Source organism: Pipistrellus hanaki, assembly GCF_964339955.1.
Source record: "Pipistrellus hanaki genome assembly, chromosome: 10".
In the NCBI taxonomy this organism is placed as follows: Eukaryota; Metazoa; Chordata; class Mammalia; order Chiroptera; family Vespertilionidae; genus Pipistrellus; species Pipistrellus hanaki.
Window position 1 is genome coordinate 50,793,207 of NC_140512.1, and position 17,930 is coordinate 50,811,136.

The 17,930-nt window shown below is 35.8% G+C and overlaps 1 protein-coding gene and 1 pseudogene across 12 annotated transcripts in view; both read left to right on the top strand.

Annotated features, from left to right (window-relative positions):
• The window catches only part of CNOT4 (CCR4-NOT transcription complex subunit 4), a 123,209-nt gene that overhangs the window by 69,090 nt on the left and 36,189 nt on the right, over window positions 1-17,930 (top strand). For 4 of the 11 annotated variants that reach the window (XM_084896582.1, XM_084896581.1, XM_084896586.1 and 1 more), the window contains exons 6-7: window positions 880-1,005; window positions 3,732-3,865. In XM_084896582.1, the coding sequence (XP_084752708.1) occupies window positions 880-1,005; window positions 3,732-3,865 (260 nt within the window). Of the gene's footprint in view, window positions 1-879; window positions 1,009-3,731; window positions 3,866-17,930 lie in introns of all 11 variants that reach the window. The other 7 variants (XM_084896579.1, XM_084896585.1, XM_084896588.1 and 4 more) reach the window with 3 other exon arrangements.
• On the top strand, window positions 9,131-11,587 carry LOC311629297 (signal transducer and activator of transcription 2-like; annotated as a pseudogene). Its single transcript has 5 exons — window positions 9,131-9,600; window positions 9,684-10,547; window positions 10,620-10,622; window positions 10,729-10,743; window positions 10,856-11,587. The product of its transcript is annotated as a signal transducer and activator of transcription 2-like (transcript).

The window sequence follows — 17,930 nt, forward strand, 5'->3', positions numbered from 1 at the left end:
TATTAGGGGATAACCTTTTAAAATCTATATTTACATATTTTGTAAAAAAGGAATCTATTATCAGAAATAAATAATAGTTCTAATTTGTTGTCATTAAATATTTGGACATTTATCAGTGTATGTTTGAGTGAAGGGTCCCACCAAGCAATCCTATATAATAAAACCCTAATATGCAAATTGACCAAACTGTAGAACGATTGGTGGCTATGATGTGCACTGACCACCAGGGGACAGATGCTCAACACAGGAGCTGCCCCCTGGTGATCAGTGTGCTACCACAGGGGGAATGACGCTCAGCCAGAAGCCAGGCTCATGGCTGGCGAGCACGGTGGCTGTGGCAGGAACCTCTCCCGCCTCCATGCAGGCAGGCAGTAAGGAGCAAGGGGTCCTGGACAGTGAGAGGGATGTCTGCCTGCTTCTTAGGCCTAATCTCCCTGGGCCTAAGGCATCCCCTGAAAGGACCCGGACTTTTAGAGATGCAGGCCGGGCTGAGGGACTCACACCCACTCTCCCCCAGTGCTTGAATTTTCTGCACCGGGTCTCTAGTGCTTTATATAAATAGAAGAAGAATGGCAAAATTAAGTTGCCTAACCACACATAACATGCAATATTTTGTTTCTCTTCTGATGGCTAGATTTGGATGCTCAAGTCCTAGAACCCATAAACTGAGATGTTTTCTTTAGTTCTTCCAAATGAGCATCATCTTTAATTAATCCTGCTAGTAATAGTTTATTTCTCTAGTATTCATAGCTGTACTTCTTGTTTTGTTATGTCTGTGTCTCATTTTAGGTGAAGTGAAAACACAAAACATGGAAATTCTCATTGTGGTGTTATTTTACATTTTGGGTCTTTTTTCTTTCTTCCCTCCCCTTCCTGCAGGCATCTCTAGGTACAACAAAATACTGCAGTTACTTCTTAAAAAATATGCAGTGTCCAAAGCCTGACTGCATGTATCTACATGAATTGGGGGATGAGGCGGCCAGCTTCACAAAAGAGGAAATGCAGGTAGTCACGTATTGTGAATTCTCAAATTTGCAGAAAAAGGGAGGATTCTTCTTTATAAGTTAAAATTGCTAAAGTGGAGGTTTTATTATTTTTTTTTAATTGGCATTACTTTAAAGTAGCATTTTCTAAACTGTGTTCTATGGAATGTCAGCTATTATGTTGTAACAATAAAAATGGGTCTTTGGTCCACTAAATTTGAAAATGCTAGGTTAATGAAGATAAATAGGTTTTCTTTCCTACAGGACTTCTCAGAGTCTTTAATATGCTAAAACATACCCAAGATAGGAATGTACATTTCAAACTTTTATTGACCAAGGAAAGCATTCTGGGAAATGCTACTTTAAGGGGAATGCCAGCAAAATGACAGCTAAGTGTGATACTATAATTATGACTTTTGGTTTCCCCCGCTAACCTCTACTCTTTACAGAGCATGCTAGAGAAGAATATTCTAGCAAATATTGCTGATAAGCTCACATTTTTATAAAATGATTCTCCCTCCCGTGAAAGTATTGTAAAGGGTAAATTGAAGGTTTATTATTTTATGTTCATTTTTACATTTCCTCTTCTGTCTGTCTCCTTTCAGTTTTTAGTATAAACATGTCTTTACAAGTAAAAATGTTGACTATGCGGCATATTAAATGAGGATTATACCAAAGCACAATGCTGCACTTCCCTTTTATAGATGAGGACTTCAGATTGTTGCTGTGGACTTTTGCAGGAATACTTCTCATTTAGAAGGTGGGGGGCATTGATTGCTACCTTTCATTCTCCAGGTCAAACTAGAAGAAGTCTAGTAGGGATTTCTTTAAGAGCAGATTGTTAAATAAAATAAAATAATACCCTTTTTAATTTGGAATTATTGCAGATTAAATCCCATTATTTAAATACATTGGAATTTCTTGACAGTAATGTCTTTATGATCTTTATTGAATGACTTATTTCTTATATACAATAAGTGCTTTTTGACTTATTTTTTCTTTTTACTGCAGCTTTCTTGGATGAAATCTAAGGTTTAGCTATTTCAAACTGAATTTTGACTAGTGGGAATATGCTTTACTCACAGGCACTATTACAATGAAAATCTCTGTATCTAAGACTTTCTAAGCTCCATTTTATCTCATTTTTAAAGAGCATTGTACAGAAGAAAATGGGTGACACCCGAAACGAATATAACATTGTATGTCAATTGTAATAGAAAAATAAAGAAATTTTTTTTTTAAAGAAATGGATGGATGATCCCTTAGAACTTAATTTGTAATGGGATTTAAACTGTTTTATGAAATGCCCCTGTAGAATCAATTGAATATCAGTTTGAACTCTTTGTGGCCAGTGAACACCATAATGTCTGTTGAAGTATTGATTGCAGAAAGAATTTTTAAGGCTGTTATGTGTTAAAGATGTAAAATCTACATCTAACTGTATTTTTTCTTAGGAACTACTTTAAAATTCATTTTGTACTGTTGTCCAGACTTCATCTTGCTCTTCTTTACCTGAGTTTAAATTTTCTTTGTAAAAGAATTTCTTTGTTAAAATACTTTCTCAAAGTAGAAAGAAAAGTGGAACAAGTATATCATGGCAAAAATCAGGAAATTTTCTTTTTGTTACTGTATACTCACAATTCAGAGATCCTATGAAATATTTAGAGATCCAATTGAAACAGGCAAGAGCCCTCTCAGAACAGGGAATGATGCATTGTGCAGTATGTGTTATACAATTGTGCACGATTAGATGATATTGCCCTGCCCTTGCTTGTTTTTATTGTTTTGGGGGTTTTTTCCTCTCTTTTCTGTTCTGGTTTTGTTTTTTTCATAACATTGAGACCACATTTTTAAAGCAATTAACAATCCTGAAGGTAAGTGAACATGTCATTCCAGTGCATATAGTAAAAAGTTACTCAAAATAATTTCATTGTAATGTATTTTCACATATGATTAGTTTTCAGTCAGTCTTTGCCTAGCTTCTCCCATAATGTTTGTGACATTGTCTTCTGATATGTATTTACCACATATTTACTACATATGTATTTACTACAATAAATACAGAATTTTCTTTATTGTGTATAGTGCAGGGATTGCCAAACTTTTTCTGTAAATGTCCAATTCATAAATATTTTAGGCTTTCTCAGCCACATGGTCTCTGTAGCAGTTACTCAACTATGCTGTTATAGCACAAAAACAGCCATAGACAATTCATAAATAATAGACAATTCATAAATGATAGTTCATAAATGAATGAGCATGACTGTTCCAATAAAACTTTATTTTCAAAATCAAAGTGGCTGTTTGTAAATTGACAACCCCGGGTCTAGAGTTTAAAATACATAAAATGTTAGGTAGAAACATAAACATTTTAATCGAGAAAAAGAAATTGACTGGGTTTCAATAATCTTTGGAAAATTTAATAATGGCCTATTATAGTATTTAATTTTTATATGGAGATGGGGTTTGAAAGTAGGTGTTTTTTTTAGGTAGCAAAAATATTGTCACTTAATACACTTCTCTATACAAGTTGTTGATCAAATGCCTTTATTAATGGAATATATTAGTTTGTTGTTTTGTTGGAAGAACTTTCATTGGTCTAGAAAAAGTTTTGTGCTACCCTCCTGACAGGTTTCTTTGACATGCAAAACCTTTAGTTATATTATTTAGGATATCTTTAATAATTCAATATTTTATACCAGCCAATTTTGTGAACCCCACTGCAGTTTTAATTTCTTCTTCCATTAGGCAGGTAAACACCAAGAATATGAACAGAAACTACTACAAGAATTATATAAATTAAACCCCAATTTTCTTCAATTGTCTACGAGTTCAGTTGATAAGAATAAGAACAAAGTGACCCCACTGCAGAGGTATGATACGTAAGTACGGATGTTGGTATAATCAGACACCTTACGTTCTTGTCTGTTGATCTCTTTTCCTTGTACATCATTTTCAGATTGAACCTTATTTCAATGCCTTATAAGTTTTATGCAGAACTGTTGCACTGTTTAGGAAATGTTGAGTCAAAATTCTGGGTTTGAATAATTGTTGCCTGCTGCTCACTGGTGATAATTTAGATGAGCCTCTCGATGGTTTCATATTTGTATTGAGTTGCAGATGACCCTCAGCCTTAGGAACACCCTAATTGATAAAATTAAGGGATGTTGGTTTTTAAAAATCTTTGTCACTTAATTGAGGTTTTTCCCTTGACATAATGAGGGGAACAAAATACTGTAAAAGGGAAGGGGAGCTATTGAAGTATTGTTTGTTGGGGACACATATTTATGGTTGTCTAGTCTCAGGAATCACTAAGGTCTTATATTCTCTGAGTGAGGAGGGTGTCTGATATTCAGAATCTTATTCATCTTAGGTGACAACTTGTTTTTGCACAGATCTGTGTTGTGTCAGTGTTTAAACAAATTGATAGTCTTAAATACCAAGTCTCATTCTGAAGTCTTACACTTTGCATCTTCTATTACATTTGGTTATGGCCTGTCAGAAAATGGTCTAATTGCCGAAACCGGTTTAGCTCAATGAATAGAGCATCGGCATGGCGGACTTGAAGGATCCCAGGTTCAATTCCGGTCAAGAGCATGTACCTTGGTTGCTGGCACATCTCCAATGGGGAGTGTGCAAGAGGCAGCTAATCGATGTTTCTCTCTCATCGATGTTTCTAACTCTCTATCCCTCTCTCTTTCTCTCTGTAAAACATCAATAAAATATATTTAAAAAAAGAAAGAAAGAAAATGGTTTGATTAATAGAAACAATAATTTTAAGGTTATACTCTATCCTGAATGTTCCTTAAGTTTGATGAGTTAGGATCTTTGTTTATTTTTTTTAATTTGATCTGTTTAATTTATATAAAATGAATTCATTTAAAGTAAATAGCTATAATTCATTTAGATATGTTGATTTATTTTTTTTTAATTTTATTCCAAAGTTAAATTTGCTTTAGTGATGTTTTAAATGTCTGGTTATTATATGTATAGTAATGTCTATTTAGGACTAAAATAATGTAAGGGCCATATTTCAAGTATAGGCAATAACTACATGAATTATTGTCAATCAGTTTCTTCGAAATTGTATTTAAATTCTTAAAGTCCTTGTTAAGTTTCTTTGCTTTAATAGTAAAGAGTATTTAAAAATAATTCTTGTTTATACACATACATACACACGTACAAGTTTATATAAATATATATATATATATATATATATATATATATATATATATACACACACACACACAAACCACAGAGTAACATAATGTTACTGTATAATAAACTGTGAACTCTGTAAATATCAAAGTTAAGAATAAAAGCTAAGTGCAAAAGAGATTCTTAGGATAACCTTTGACCCTTCCCATTGATTTCTTTTTTTTTTTTTTTTTTTACCTGTATGTTTAATATGAACCATATGCTATTATTTACCTCCTTGGTTGCTGACTTTGTAGTCCTTCTTTGAAGAATAGGGTTATTGTAGTAAAAATTTATTTCAGATACTTTTAATCATTGTTCTCAATAAAAGTATAATTTGAACCCAGCCTGTGTGACCCAGTGGTTGAGTGTCAATCCCTGAACCTGAAGGTCATGGTTTGATTCCCTGTCAGGGCATATGCCTGGTTTGTGAGCTGCCAAGGCAGCTAGGGCTCATCACTGATGTTTTTATCTCTCTCTCTCGTCCCTTCCTCTCTCTGCAATCAATTTTTAAAAAGTCATTTGAATTAAAATCATATTCTGGGCTTATAGTACCTAGAAAATTCAGAGCAGAAATTTAAATTTTAGATTATCTTTTTGAGATAACATTTGTGTGTTTTTTAATATAATATATAAAAGTAATATATTTTTATTGAAGGAAATTTAAAATATATACAAAGAAGTAAATATATGTAATCGCAGTACTTGGGACATTTTTCTGAAAATGATTTGATGTATTTTCTAGTAGTATTTTTTCTTTCTGTCAATAAACCCAATCTATAGATTGTTTTCCAATCTATTTATATTTCACAATATATGAATTCATAAATTCGATTTAGAAGAATACATATTAGACAATATAATACTGAATCATCTTAACTGTTAGCATGTATATCTCTCTATTTAAGTGATTTGTGTCCCTCAGGAAAGATTTTTTTTTTGTTTTTTTCTTATTTTATTGTAGTGGACCTCCAACTGAGAATCCCTATGCTAAAAATTAAGGAACAGTGTTAGAAAGTGGTACTAGCAGGTCCTTGTCCTTATCCTAATTTTTTACTTCTATAAGGATATCTTCAATGTATTATGCACTCTTAAGTATGATTTTGACCATTTGAGATAAATATTTTTAATTATAATATGAAAATACCTTATTTCTAATTTATTGGACTTTTTTCTTTATATTGGAAGTGAAAATAGGAATTTACCAAATGTCTTTTTAGCATTTTTAACAAGTATTTAGCTTTTCTTTAATTTACTTTTTGTGATCAGTTATAGATTTACTAATATTTTATTGGCTTTGTCTTTATACAGAGTATGGTCTGAGTACATTCATAAATGTTTTAGTAGCAGGAGAGTAGTTTACTACGGGCCACAAGTTGTAGAGGGAAGACCAAACAGGATTTATTTAATTTTATTATTTTTTATATATTTCTATTGATTTCATAGAGGAAGGGAGAGAAAGAGAAAGAGAGAGAGAGAAACATCAATGATGAGAGAGAATCATTGATTGGCTGCCTGCTGCATGTTCTCTTCTGGGGATGGAGCCTGAAACCCTTGGCATGTGCCTACCCTGGGAATCAAACTATGACCTCCTGGTTCATAGGTTGATAATCAACCCCTGAGCCAGGGCCCAAGGAGGCTTTAAAACAGTGTGCTCATTTAATAACTGTCCAAAGCCAATGCTACAGAATATTTGCTGGGATGTGGTTTTATGCATTTCATAACTGCATGATAAAGGAATTTTTTTCCTAGGGGGTGGATGAGGAGTTGATTTTAGTTTGTTTAAGTAGGTCCCCAAAATGTATTAAGGGCGATTGATGTCCTAAGAGAGAATTGTGGCTTGCTTGTTTGTTTTGGCAAGCTCCTATAGCTTTCTTACTTTCCATGCTAATCCCTACAAGAGAGTACTGTCAGTGATATCAAAGGTGTGCTTTGGTCCCCATTTCCATGGCCACCATACAGGGTACAGCAGTAAAGATAAATTTGTAGATAGGTTTTCTTCTTCCCACAGGGTGAAACTTACCAAGTTAGAATGATGAGCAGCATAAGTCTTTCCATGGTTCTACCCAAGATAAATTTTTAGTTCAGATAAGGTGAGAATTAGACTTTATAGGAGGTGAAAAAAGGAAATTAATGGTTTCTTTCCTCTTTCCTTGGCATTCCTATAAAGTGAGAAGCAGTTTTAGAAGAATTGTTAGAAAGCAAAACCTGGAACCTTACACACTGACACTAAACTTACAATGTAGTTTTTTCTTATTTCTAATTAAGCCAGAGTACAAATATTAAGAGTAATACTAATCCCAATTAGTCTTTAGTCCTGTCTCACTTAAATGAACAATAAATTCTAAAATGGAATGGGACATTTTCTTTCTCCCCTCCATATTATGAATTTGAAAGTATATCTGTCAGATTGAGTATTGATTATAGATGTGCTATTTTTCTATATTAATAAGTTACTTTGAAATGATAAATAAAAAGATGAGATTGGGGAGTGATATCACTACTGTACCATAGTGATATTTAAGGACTGGGTATTTTAAATTTAACTTTGGCACTTAAAATACCTTCATATAGATTGAGACACTATTTGTTCACCAACTGAAGACTTTGGGGCAAGTTAGAAGCCAACCAAGTTGGCCAAGCATCTAAAGATTCAAATGGAGGCACAGTTGTGTCAGCCTGCCTGCTTGCAGATAGTTGTGAATTTTGGTTTCTTTACCTATAAAACAAAATATTTTAATTTTATATTAATGGTCTTTCAAGCTCTAAAATCCAGTACATTCAGAGACTTTGAGGAAACTTGATTTGATAGATGTCGTTTCACAGTGTTGCTCTTCACTTCCTCTAGTACAATGATCATTAGATATCAGGCATCTCAATTTAGATGAATTGAATTAGAATCTCCAGGGACAGAACCTGGAAAATATTTTAATTAAATAAATATAAACATATATATTTGGGGTTGGTTTTTTTTTGTGTGTGTGTGTATTTTTTTTTTTATTAAGGTATTATATGTGTACATATCTATTGCCCCCCCCCCCAACTCTCATACATGCTCTCACCCCCCAGAGTTTTGCGTCCATTGGTTATGCTTATATGTTGATCTCTTATCTTGTTTTTTGAAGAGCTTTATAGCACTGGATTTCAACTGCTGGGTTAACTGAAAAATATTTACTCCTGAGAAATCTGAATAATGTTCCTCATTATTTCAGAACTATTTTAAGACTAGAATTTAAAAAAAAAAAAATTAGTGAAATTGTTTGTATCAAAACATATTTAGGAGTTTTGATCTATAGGTATTTAAACACACATCATTACTTTCTGGAAATAAGGTCTTGATTATGTTATGAGACCAAAGTATCAAAACTTCTTAGTCCCACTTAAATTTAGTAATTTCAATCAACTGTGTCTTCAGGTGTCTTGATTTTGCTTTCTCTCAGCACACAACTTGGCAATATTTGAAAGAACTATAGGTATAGGTAGTTTTTTCAAAGTGTCAGTCTGTTTTTGCCTCTCTCCTTCTTGAATTTAATTCAGTTTATATTATCTGCTTTTCTTTGTTTTTATCCGAGAGAACCAAATTAATATGCTTCAACTTTTCAATACCTTTCTTTTTCCCTTACTAGGCAACCTCTGCCCCACTGCTTTGGGCAAATGGTTGTTAATCTTTCCTGTTAAAACTGGAATAAACAACAAAAACTTCTGCTTCAAAATGTAAACTATTTTTTCAGTGTGGCAAAGAGGTTGATTTAAGAAAGCTTGGACTGAGTGGCAGCCAGTGTTGGTGCATCAGGCTGGGAATGTCTAGCTCCGGCATTCAGTTACCCTTTCAAGTTTGCTATGTGGGGTGGGTCAGAGGGTCTGAAGTCAAGAGAGCTGGAGGCCCTGGTGCTGGAGCTCCCTCTGGAGACTAGAAGCTGAGACCAGAGCCTCTAAAGGGAGTGGGAATTGAGTCCCTAGCCAAACTCAGACCCCAAATGGTACAGTGAGAGATTCTGCAGAATTTTGACAGCCCATTTTAGGATCAAAGAGCCTCCTGCTGGTGGACATTTGATAGTTATTTGGCAATCTGGATTGAAGACCAGAACTGGCCAGGAGACTACACTGCACAACGATAACTCCAAAGCTAACATGCTATTCTTCCACTTCTAATACCAACTGAACTATGAGTATGGCTGCTGTAGCCAGCACCCCGAGTGCTTGTTGCTATAGCACAACTTGTGAAAATTTTATCAAGACATTCAAACCTTTTCCCAGGGTCCTGTCCAATTGGCTGAGATGATCTTTAATTTCTTTAATTCTGATCCAGGCTCAGAGATCTCAGTCAAGCAAGGAGAACCAGGCCTTGAAGCACCTATGGAGAGCCGGCAGCATGGCATTGAATCCTGGATCCTGAAATTGAGGGTTTTAAGATGGAAAAGCTGGTGAAATCTGTCAACTAACTGAAAGAGCAGCAAGATGTCTTCTGAAAGACCCAGGCCCAGTATTGTGTTGACCCTTAAGGACCAGAGAGCAGCAGTTTCTATGGGAGAATCAGTGAACTGGACAAAAGAAGGAAGGAGGTTCTGGGTGCTTTTAAAGCACTGCTAGTGCAATTAACTACCTTAATTGAGGAAATATTGCCTAAGTTGGAGGCATAGAAAATCTAGCTGCAAAAATGCCTGCTTTGGAACTCCCTGGACTACGGTTGGAATACCTGGAAAAGTGATTCACAGCTGGAGCAAAGCTGTTATTTCACCTGCATCAGCTGCTGAAGGAACTGAGGAATTAAGTCACCTTGTTAGCTAGCAGGATGACCCTCTGACCAAAGGGATAGACCTACAAAAGGCCTACGTCACAGAATTGCTACAATGTCTGCTTCACAAAGCCTTTGTGGTAGAAACCCAGGTCTGTTTGACCTTCACTCCCGTCAATCCCTCAACGTTCAGACTTAGAGGAAGTTTACTATATGAACAAGGCCACGGCTGAGATTCAAAGAAGGCAGTGGAGTCATTGACTGCAGACATCTCCATTGACAAGAGACTGTCATTACAAGGTTTCCAGAAGTTCAGTATTCTGACTTCAAACCAGAAAACTTTGACCCCCAAAGAAGGACAGAGTCAAGGCTTAATTTGAGACTTGGGCTACCTCACTGATTGAGCAACATACAGGTGATTTGGAAAGGGCAACAATGGGGTTACTAAGTATGAGAGAGGAACTGCATATTATCAACTTCATGGTTGGATACACCTACCAGGGACTGAAGCAAGAGCTGAAAACAGACACCCTCCAGGTGGTTAGTATTTCTATTTCTAAGAAGAACTTATTCTCAATTGCCTGGTCCTCAGTTCTCTGGTTCAGTCTGATCAGCTTAACTCCCCAGAATTAGCACTTCTTTTTCAAGTCCTTCCCGCCCCTCCAAAAAAAGTCATCCTAGACTTTTCTGGGTCCTCCTTTCAGTTGGTAATCTTACTGTGTTGGGCAAGCCCTTAACCTGGAGCAGCTAAGCAAGCTGAGCGACAAGCTGACTGGGCATAACTCTAGGATTGAGTGTGCATTGTTGTCCTAGGGTGACTTCATTAAAGCAAGAGAGGCCCTCACCCCTAGGACATGGCTGGACAAACCTGACAGATCTCTGGAATGATGGACACAACATGGGCTTTGCAAACCAGAATAAAGAACACCAACTGCTGAAGAGACCATTCTGGTACCTACTGTGCTTCAGTGAATCATCAGAAGGGAGAACACCAGGATGATAAGGTTCTCATCTACTCTGAGCAGCTTTACACCAAAGAGATACTACAATCACTCACACCGACTGAAAGCATCCACCACTACCAACTGCTCACTAAGGAGAATATAGCTGAGAACTTGTGCTTCCTCTACCTCCAAATCCCCTGGGATGAGGCTTTGGGTGCTACTAACAGGAGATAGTTTTTCTAAGAATGGAGGAAATACCCAAAACATAGGCTCATCATGGTCTTGAACACACAGGTGGATGAGCTGCAACAACTACTGGAACTTAAGCTGAAGTCAGAACTGGAATCATTAGAGCTGGATCTGGGACTAGTGCTGGGGCCAGAGCTAGGCCTGAGTTTAGAACTGCTGCTTGAGGCAGGGCTAGATCTGGGGCTGGGACTGGAGTCCACACAGGTGTGCATGGTATCACAGAGTATCAGATCCAAACCTGAGACTAGAACTGAAGCTGGAGCCTATATCCTGGAGCCAGTACCAGGAAACAACTGTCATTATTCTAAGACAAGCATGTCAAACTCAAAGGCTAACAGGCTGAATAAACAAGGTTTAAGTTTATTAGAGGCCCAGTGCATGAATTTATGGACCAGTGGAGTCCCTTGGCCTGACCTGTGAGATCAGGCCAAAATCGCCTCTCTGACATCTCCTAGGGCAATGGTTCTCAACCTTTCTAATGCTGCGACCTTTAATACAGTTCCTCATGTTGTAGTGACCCCAACCATAAAATTATTTTCGTTGCTACTTCATAACTGTAATTTTGCTACTGTTATGAATCGCAATGTAAATAACTGTGTTTTCTAATGGTTTTAGGCGACCCTGCTAACAGTTTTCAACCTGTGGGCCGTGACCATCTGAAAACACAGATATTTACATTACGATTCATTAACAGTAGCAAAATTACAGTTATGAAGTAGCAACAAAAATAACTTTATGGATGGAGTCACCACAACATGAGGAACTGTATTAAAGGGTCTCAGCATTAGAAAGGTTGAGAACCACTGCCCTAGGGGTTCCAGATTTCAAGAGGTGCAGGCCAGGCCGAGAGACCCCACTGATCCATGATAGGGGCTGGGGAGGGCTCCAGGACATGTACGACCCTTCTCACTCAGTTCTGATCAGCCAGCCCCCAGCAGCAAGCTAACCTTAGTGGTTAGAGTAGCTGTCCCCTGGTGGTCAGAGCACGTCATAGTGAGCGGTTGAATGGCCTTAGCATATCATTAGCATATTATGCTAAAGGACACTTAGTATATTAGGCTTTTATTATATAGGATGTGGGCCACAAAAAAAAAAAAAAAAGCTTTAATTTTCATAGAAACTTAGATTTATTTCAGTAGAGACATGCTGAATATAAAGGGCTGAAATAAATGAGTGATCATTGAAATAAATTAATAAAACATTTTAATAAAAATTAACATTTTTCTTGAACATTAACTTACCAGACACTACATAACTGCACAAATTGATAAGCATAATGCAAATAAACCTATTTTTCTTGTTCTCCAAAAGCGAAATATTTCCTGTTGTGCACACCAAACAAGTCAGTCAAAGACTAATGATGTGGCCATTGGCTGCTAAAATATTTGCTGCTAGTATTAGTGGAGAGAAATGGTACGCCTAAGTGTAAGGCACGAGAGGGAAATGAATGCAACGCTATTATAGTAATCAGTCATTACTGAACGTTGTAATTCATTATTAATAATTATGTATAGTAGGATATTATAAAAATTAAGTTATGAAATTTTTATTGAAGTTTCTTATATACCATTATATTGGCTGGGCCTAAAAAATATTCACTGTGGGCTGCATGTAGCCCATGGGCTGCGAGTTTGACATGCTTGCTCTAAGATGCGCTCCTAGTGTAACCAAAGCTGCAAAGGAAAGGCCCTGTACAGGCATGCCTAATTTTATTGTGTTCCACTTTATTGTACTTCAATATTTGCTTTATTATGGTGGTCTAGAATTGAGCCTGCAATATCCTTGAGGTGTGCCTGAACAGGTGGCTGTTTTGTGCCTGGTATGTTAGAGGAACTTCCCTACTCAGAAAGAGGCCTTATGAGCAGAAGTGGCTGATAAACTTTGTGCTGACCTGGGGAGTGGGGGCCAGGTTCGGAAGAAAAGGTAACTTATAGATTTTTTGTTTGTTTTAAATATAAAAGCCATGTGCAATTTATTAAAGTTTACCCAATCTTCCTTCATCTGATATCAGTGGGAGTTGGTAATTTTTGACCAGAACATTTAATAAAGTGGGTCTCTTTCTTCATTAGTAAATAAATGTAGTGTTTATTAAAGTTTGTTTTCCTTTCTTAAACTTCTTGGAATGATAATGGACGACAGTGAGTAGGTAGATTTTGAATGTAAAACAAGAAATTTTCACAGTTTAAGCAGACACAGAGTTTTGTTTGAGGGAGCAAGTTTGACATCTGATGTCAGGGTAATTGTAATAGCTATGACCTGTTAGGCCTTGGGATATTTACATTCTGTCTAGCCATTACAGATCCAAAGAGTTCATATTTATTAGAATTGGAATTTGTAAATATACTTTTTCTTGGAGTTATACGTACATTTTCAGGGCCCCTCTTTAGTTTACACTTTTACAATGAGCTTAATTATTTTTTAAAAAAACTGTCTATAGATTCAGTACAGTCCATAATCAAAATTCCAGTGGCAGATTTTACAAATAGAAGAGCCCATTCTAAAATCTATATGGAATCTCAAAGTATCCCAAATAGCCAAATAATCTTTAAAAAAAGAAACAATCTATTATTAAGTAATCAAAGCAATGTGTTATTGGCTAAAGCAGACATATAGACATATAGACCAGTGGGAAAAGAGTTCAGAAATTAACTCACATATAGCATCATATGATTTTTGACAAGAATGCCAAGACCATTCAATGGAGCAAGGACAATCTTTTCAAGATATGGTGCTGGGAAAACGATATCCACAAGAAAAAGAATGCAGTTGAACCTTTACCTAACACCTTATTCAAAATTTGCTTCAAAATGGGTCAGTGACCTAAACATAAGGCCTAAAACACTAATAGGACTTCAAGGCATTTATTTAGCTTCATGGAATTGGATTTGGGTCTGGCACCAAAGGCACAGATAAAAAAATATATATATATAGACAAGATAATAGATCAACCGAAGGACTTGTATACATGCATATAAGTACAACCAATGGACATAAAACTCTGGGGAGGGAGGGTATGTGTGGGAGGGAGGGAGGGGGGCAAAAAAAAAAATCAATAAAATATATTTTAAAAAAAGAAAAGAAAAAATATAGAGAAATTGGACTTCATGGAAATTTTAAAATTTTGTGAATCAAATGACACTATCCACAGTAAAAGACAACACACAAATAGAAGAAAATATTAGCAAATCATATATCTAAGTGACTAATAACAAGAATATATAGAGAACTCCTAAAACTCAACAATAACAAAAATTAGAAAACCTGATTGAAAAATAGCAAAGGACATGAATAGACATCTCTCCATAGAAGATATACAAATAGTCAGTTAGCCATGAAAAAAAAAAGCAGAAAGGAGTTTGAAAGGGTATGGGGAAATTGTAATCCTGGTGCACTATTGATAGGAATATAAAATGGTACTGCTGTTTTGGAAAACTGTATGGAAGTTCCTCAAAAAATTAAATAGAACCCTGACTGGTTTGGCTCAGTGGATAGAGTGTCGGCTAGGGGACTCAATGGTCCCAGGTTCGATTCCGGTCAAGGGCATGTACCTTGATTGCGGGCACATCCCCAATGGGGGGGTGTACAGGGGGCAACTGATCGAAGTTTCTCTCTCATCAATGTTTTTGACTCTCTCTTCCTTTCCCTTCCTCTCTATAAAAAAAATCAATAAAATATTTTTAAAAAATTAAATAGAATTACGGTAAAGTTCATCAATTTCACTTCTGGGTATGTACCTAAAAGAACTGAAAGCAGCATCTCAAAGAAATACTCCTGCACTAATGTCATAACAGCATTATTCTCAATAGTTTAAATCTGAACACAAGTGTCTATGGACAGATCAATGGACAAGCAGAAATATGGTATATACATACAATGTAATATTATTCAGCCTTAAGAAGGAAGGACATTCTTCAATATATTACAAAATGGATGAACTTTGAGCACATTATTGTCACAAAAAGACAAATACTATATGATTCCACTTACGTGTGGTATTTAGAGTGGTCAGAATTATACAGAAAGAATATGGTGGATGCTGTGGGGTAGGAAAATTGGTGAGTTATTGTTTAGTGTTTACAGAATTTCAGGTTTTATAAGATGAAGTTATAGGGATGGTTGATAGTATTAACAACAATGTGAATGTATTTAGTAACACTGAACTGTGCACTTAAAATATTTAACATGGTTTTATGTTGTGTATTTTACCACATAAAATTTAAAAAGTATATTGTAGGTTTATCTCAGTTTATGTGTATTATGTACATCTGTTCTTCATGTTACCACTAAATTTATCTTTGTAAAGCAGTGCTTTATTTTTATCATTTCTGTGCTCAAATTTCCGTTGACCTCTGTCCATCTTTCTATCCTTACCTCCCATTGTTAAAATCATCCTACATTAACTAAACTAATTACGTAACTTTCTCCCAGCTCTTTCTGCAACCTTTTGATTCTGGGCACACTTGTAATTCCTACCTTTAATGCTGGTCTTTCCCCCTTCCAGTGGCTTACTTAAATTTGAACTTCCCTAGGAACGTTCGCCGAATGTCCCACTTCAGTGGGTTCACTTCTAAAGACCTCTAGCATTTATTGATGAAACAATTAATTTAACAGTTGGCGCTGGCAGATAATTGTTTTTGTGCACTTGTCTTATTACCACAAATATCTCTAACTTAATGGATTCAGAACTATATCTTACAATTATTTGTAATTACCTATTTGACTTAATAACAGGAATTGATTTATTTAAATTTTTATGGATAATAATAAGTAAAGATGCTCTTTATGTAAATTTCAGACCTCTGTCAAATTCTAGAGCATTGGGCAGTACTTCTTCAGAAAGTACTGTTGGTATTCAGGTTGGGTGCTAGCCCTTGTTAAATTTTTTAGAGTAATTAAATGTGGCACTAGTAATTTGTCTGTAAGGTGACTTTTTATGTATTTTCAGTCAATAAAATCATTTTAAGAAATGTGGAATCTAATTTTTTTTTTTTACTCTAGTATGTCAGAAATAAGTTTTTGCATTTGGGTACTAATACTTATCGTTTGTTCAAATAAAGTTAGTTGTAGAAATAGCTTGCTAGTTCTATGTCAAAGCTGTGTCAGTGTTGTAATGCTTATACCAGTTTTGGTTTTAAGTCAGGAGTTCCGGTGGACTTGAACTTAGCAATTCTAAATTACTTCACTGTGGTACTGAATTTTCTCTGTATGGAGTCAAGTTTTAATGTGTTTTTTCTTTTTAACAGTTGATTGTTAGCACAATCAAACAAAGGTTTGTTTCTGTTTGTGTGTGTGTGTGTGTGTGTGTGTGTTCATGCGTTCATGCACATGCCTTCTGTAGGGTTATGATTAGAAACCTGAAGTATTAATTTTTTCTTCTAAACCCAGAAAAAGATAAGTGCTCTCATATATTACTAGAAGCCCGATACACGAAATTTGTGCAAGGGGCTCGGCCCTTGCGCCCCCGTCTGCCTTGGGCCTCGCAGCCTCGGCTTCGTCTGGAATGTTGTCCGGAGAGTTGTTCCGCTGTTCAGCTGATTTGCATATTACACTTTTATTATTATAGATTAGCTACAACTGCACCAGGCCCCATTAAGTGTTTCTCATGTTTTATTTTTTCAACAACTCATATGTACTATTATTAAAATTCACTTTTCAGGAAAGAAACAGGCATGTTAAATGCACCTAAGACCACACTGACAGTTAAGTGGCAGGGACAGGATTTGAACAAATTCTGGCTCCTGAGCATACATGAGTCACAGTAACTGGCCTCTGAAACAAGTTCAGTATTACCATACTAGACCCTTACCCAACTCTCTGAAAGCCAGTAGTGACCCACTTATTATACTCAATCTCATAGCATCCAGTTTTATGTGCAATGACATATATCCATGTCCTATTGCAAAACTGTGACATAAACTGTTATCTAGAAATTACTAGAGTAATCATAATATCTCCAAAAACATTTTAAAACTATATCCCCTTCTAAGCCTCAGTTAATATTAATCTACTTATTATGAGACCAGTGTTTCGGACCTTTTCACCTCTAGGACCGAGGAATTATAATTTTATGTGCCTCAGGCATGAAACAGCTTGGGCCACCAACACAGGCATCAAGCTAGGATGAACTAAAGGACTATATGTCTGCTTTGCCCCTGATTGATATAAGGGCAACACCACCAGTCACCAATTTTCTATTTCTCTCATGTACTTACTCCCAAAAGTATTTCCCTTCCTCCAAATGATAGCGATTTGAAATGGTAAACCAAATAGTTAAATTCAGAGTTGCCTCATAGTGACACTGAATGAGGTTCTGATCTTTAGAGCATGCTTTGTATCATCTTGTCTTGTTGCTAGTATTTCACTGGTTAGGTGTCTTTTCTTTCTTTTTTTTTTAAATTAATTTATTATTTTTTATTGCTTTCAGAGGGGGGGGGGAGAGAAAGAGACAGACAGACACACATCAATGATGAGAGGTGTCTCCTTGCCCACTACCAGGGGGTTAACGGGTTGAAGTATTAAATTTACTGCTCTTAAGAACCTATAGAGAGCATTCCAATAACTTTTATACCCCCTGTCAAAAACACCTACAAAAATGGGTATTATTTCAAGAAATTTAATGGGGAATGTGATAATTACATGCACAAAACTAAATAGTTATTAGACTTTTAACCTGTTACTTGGAATAGTATTCATTTAAGTAGTACTTTTTAAAATAAGCTATTGTTTCACCCATTGTTTTTGGAGAATCTTAGAATGTAAGTTGTTCAGTGGTAGGAATTTTATCTTATTATACTTCGTATTATTAATATCAAACTAATATCT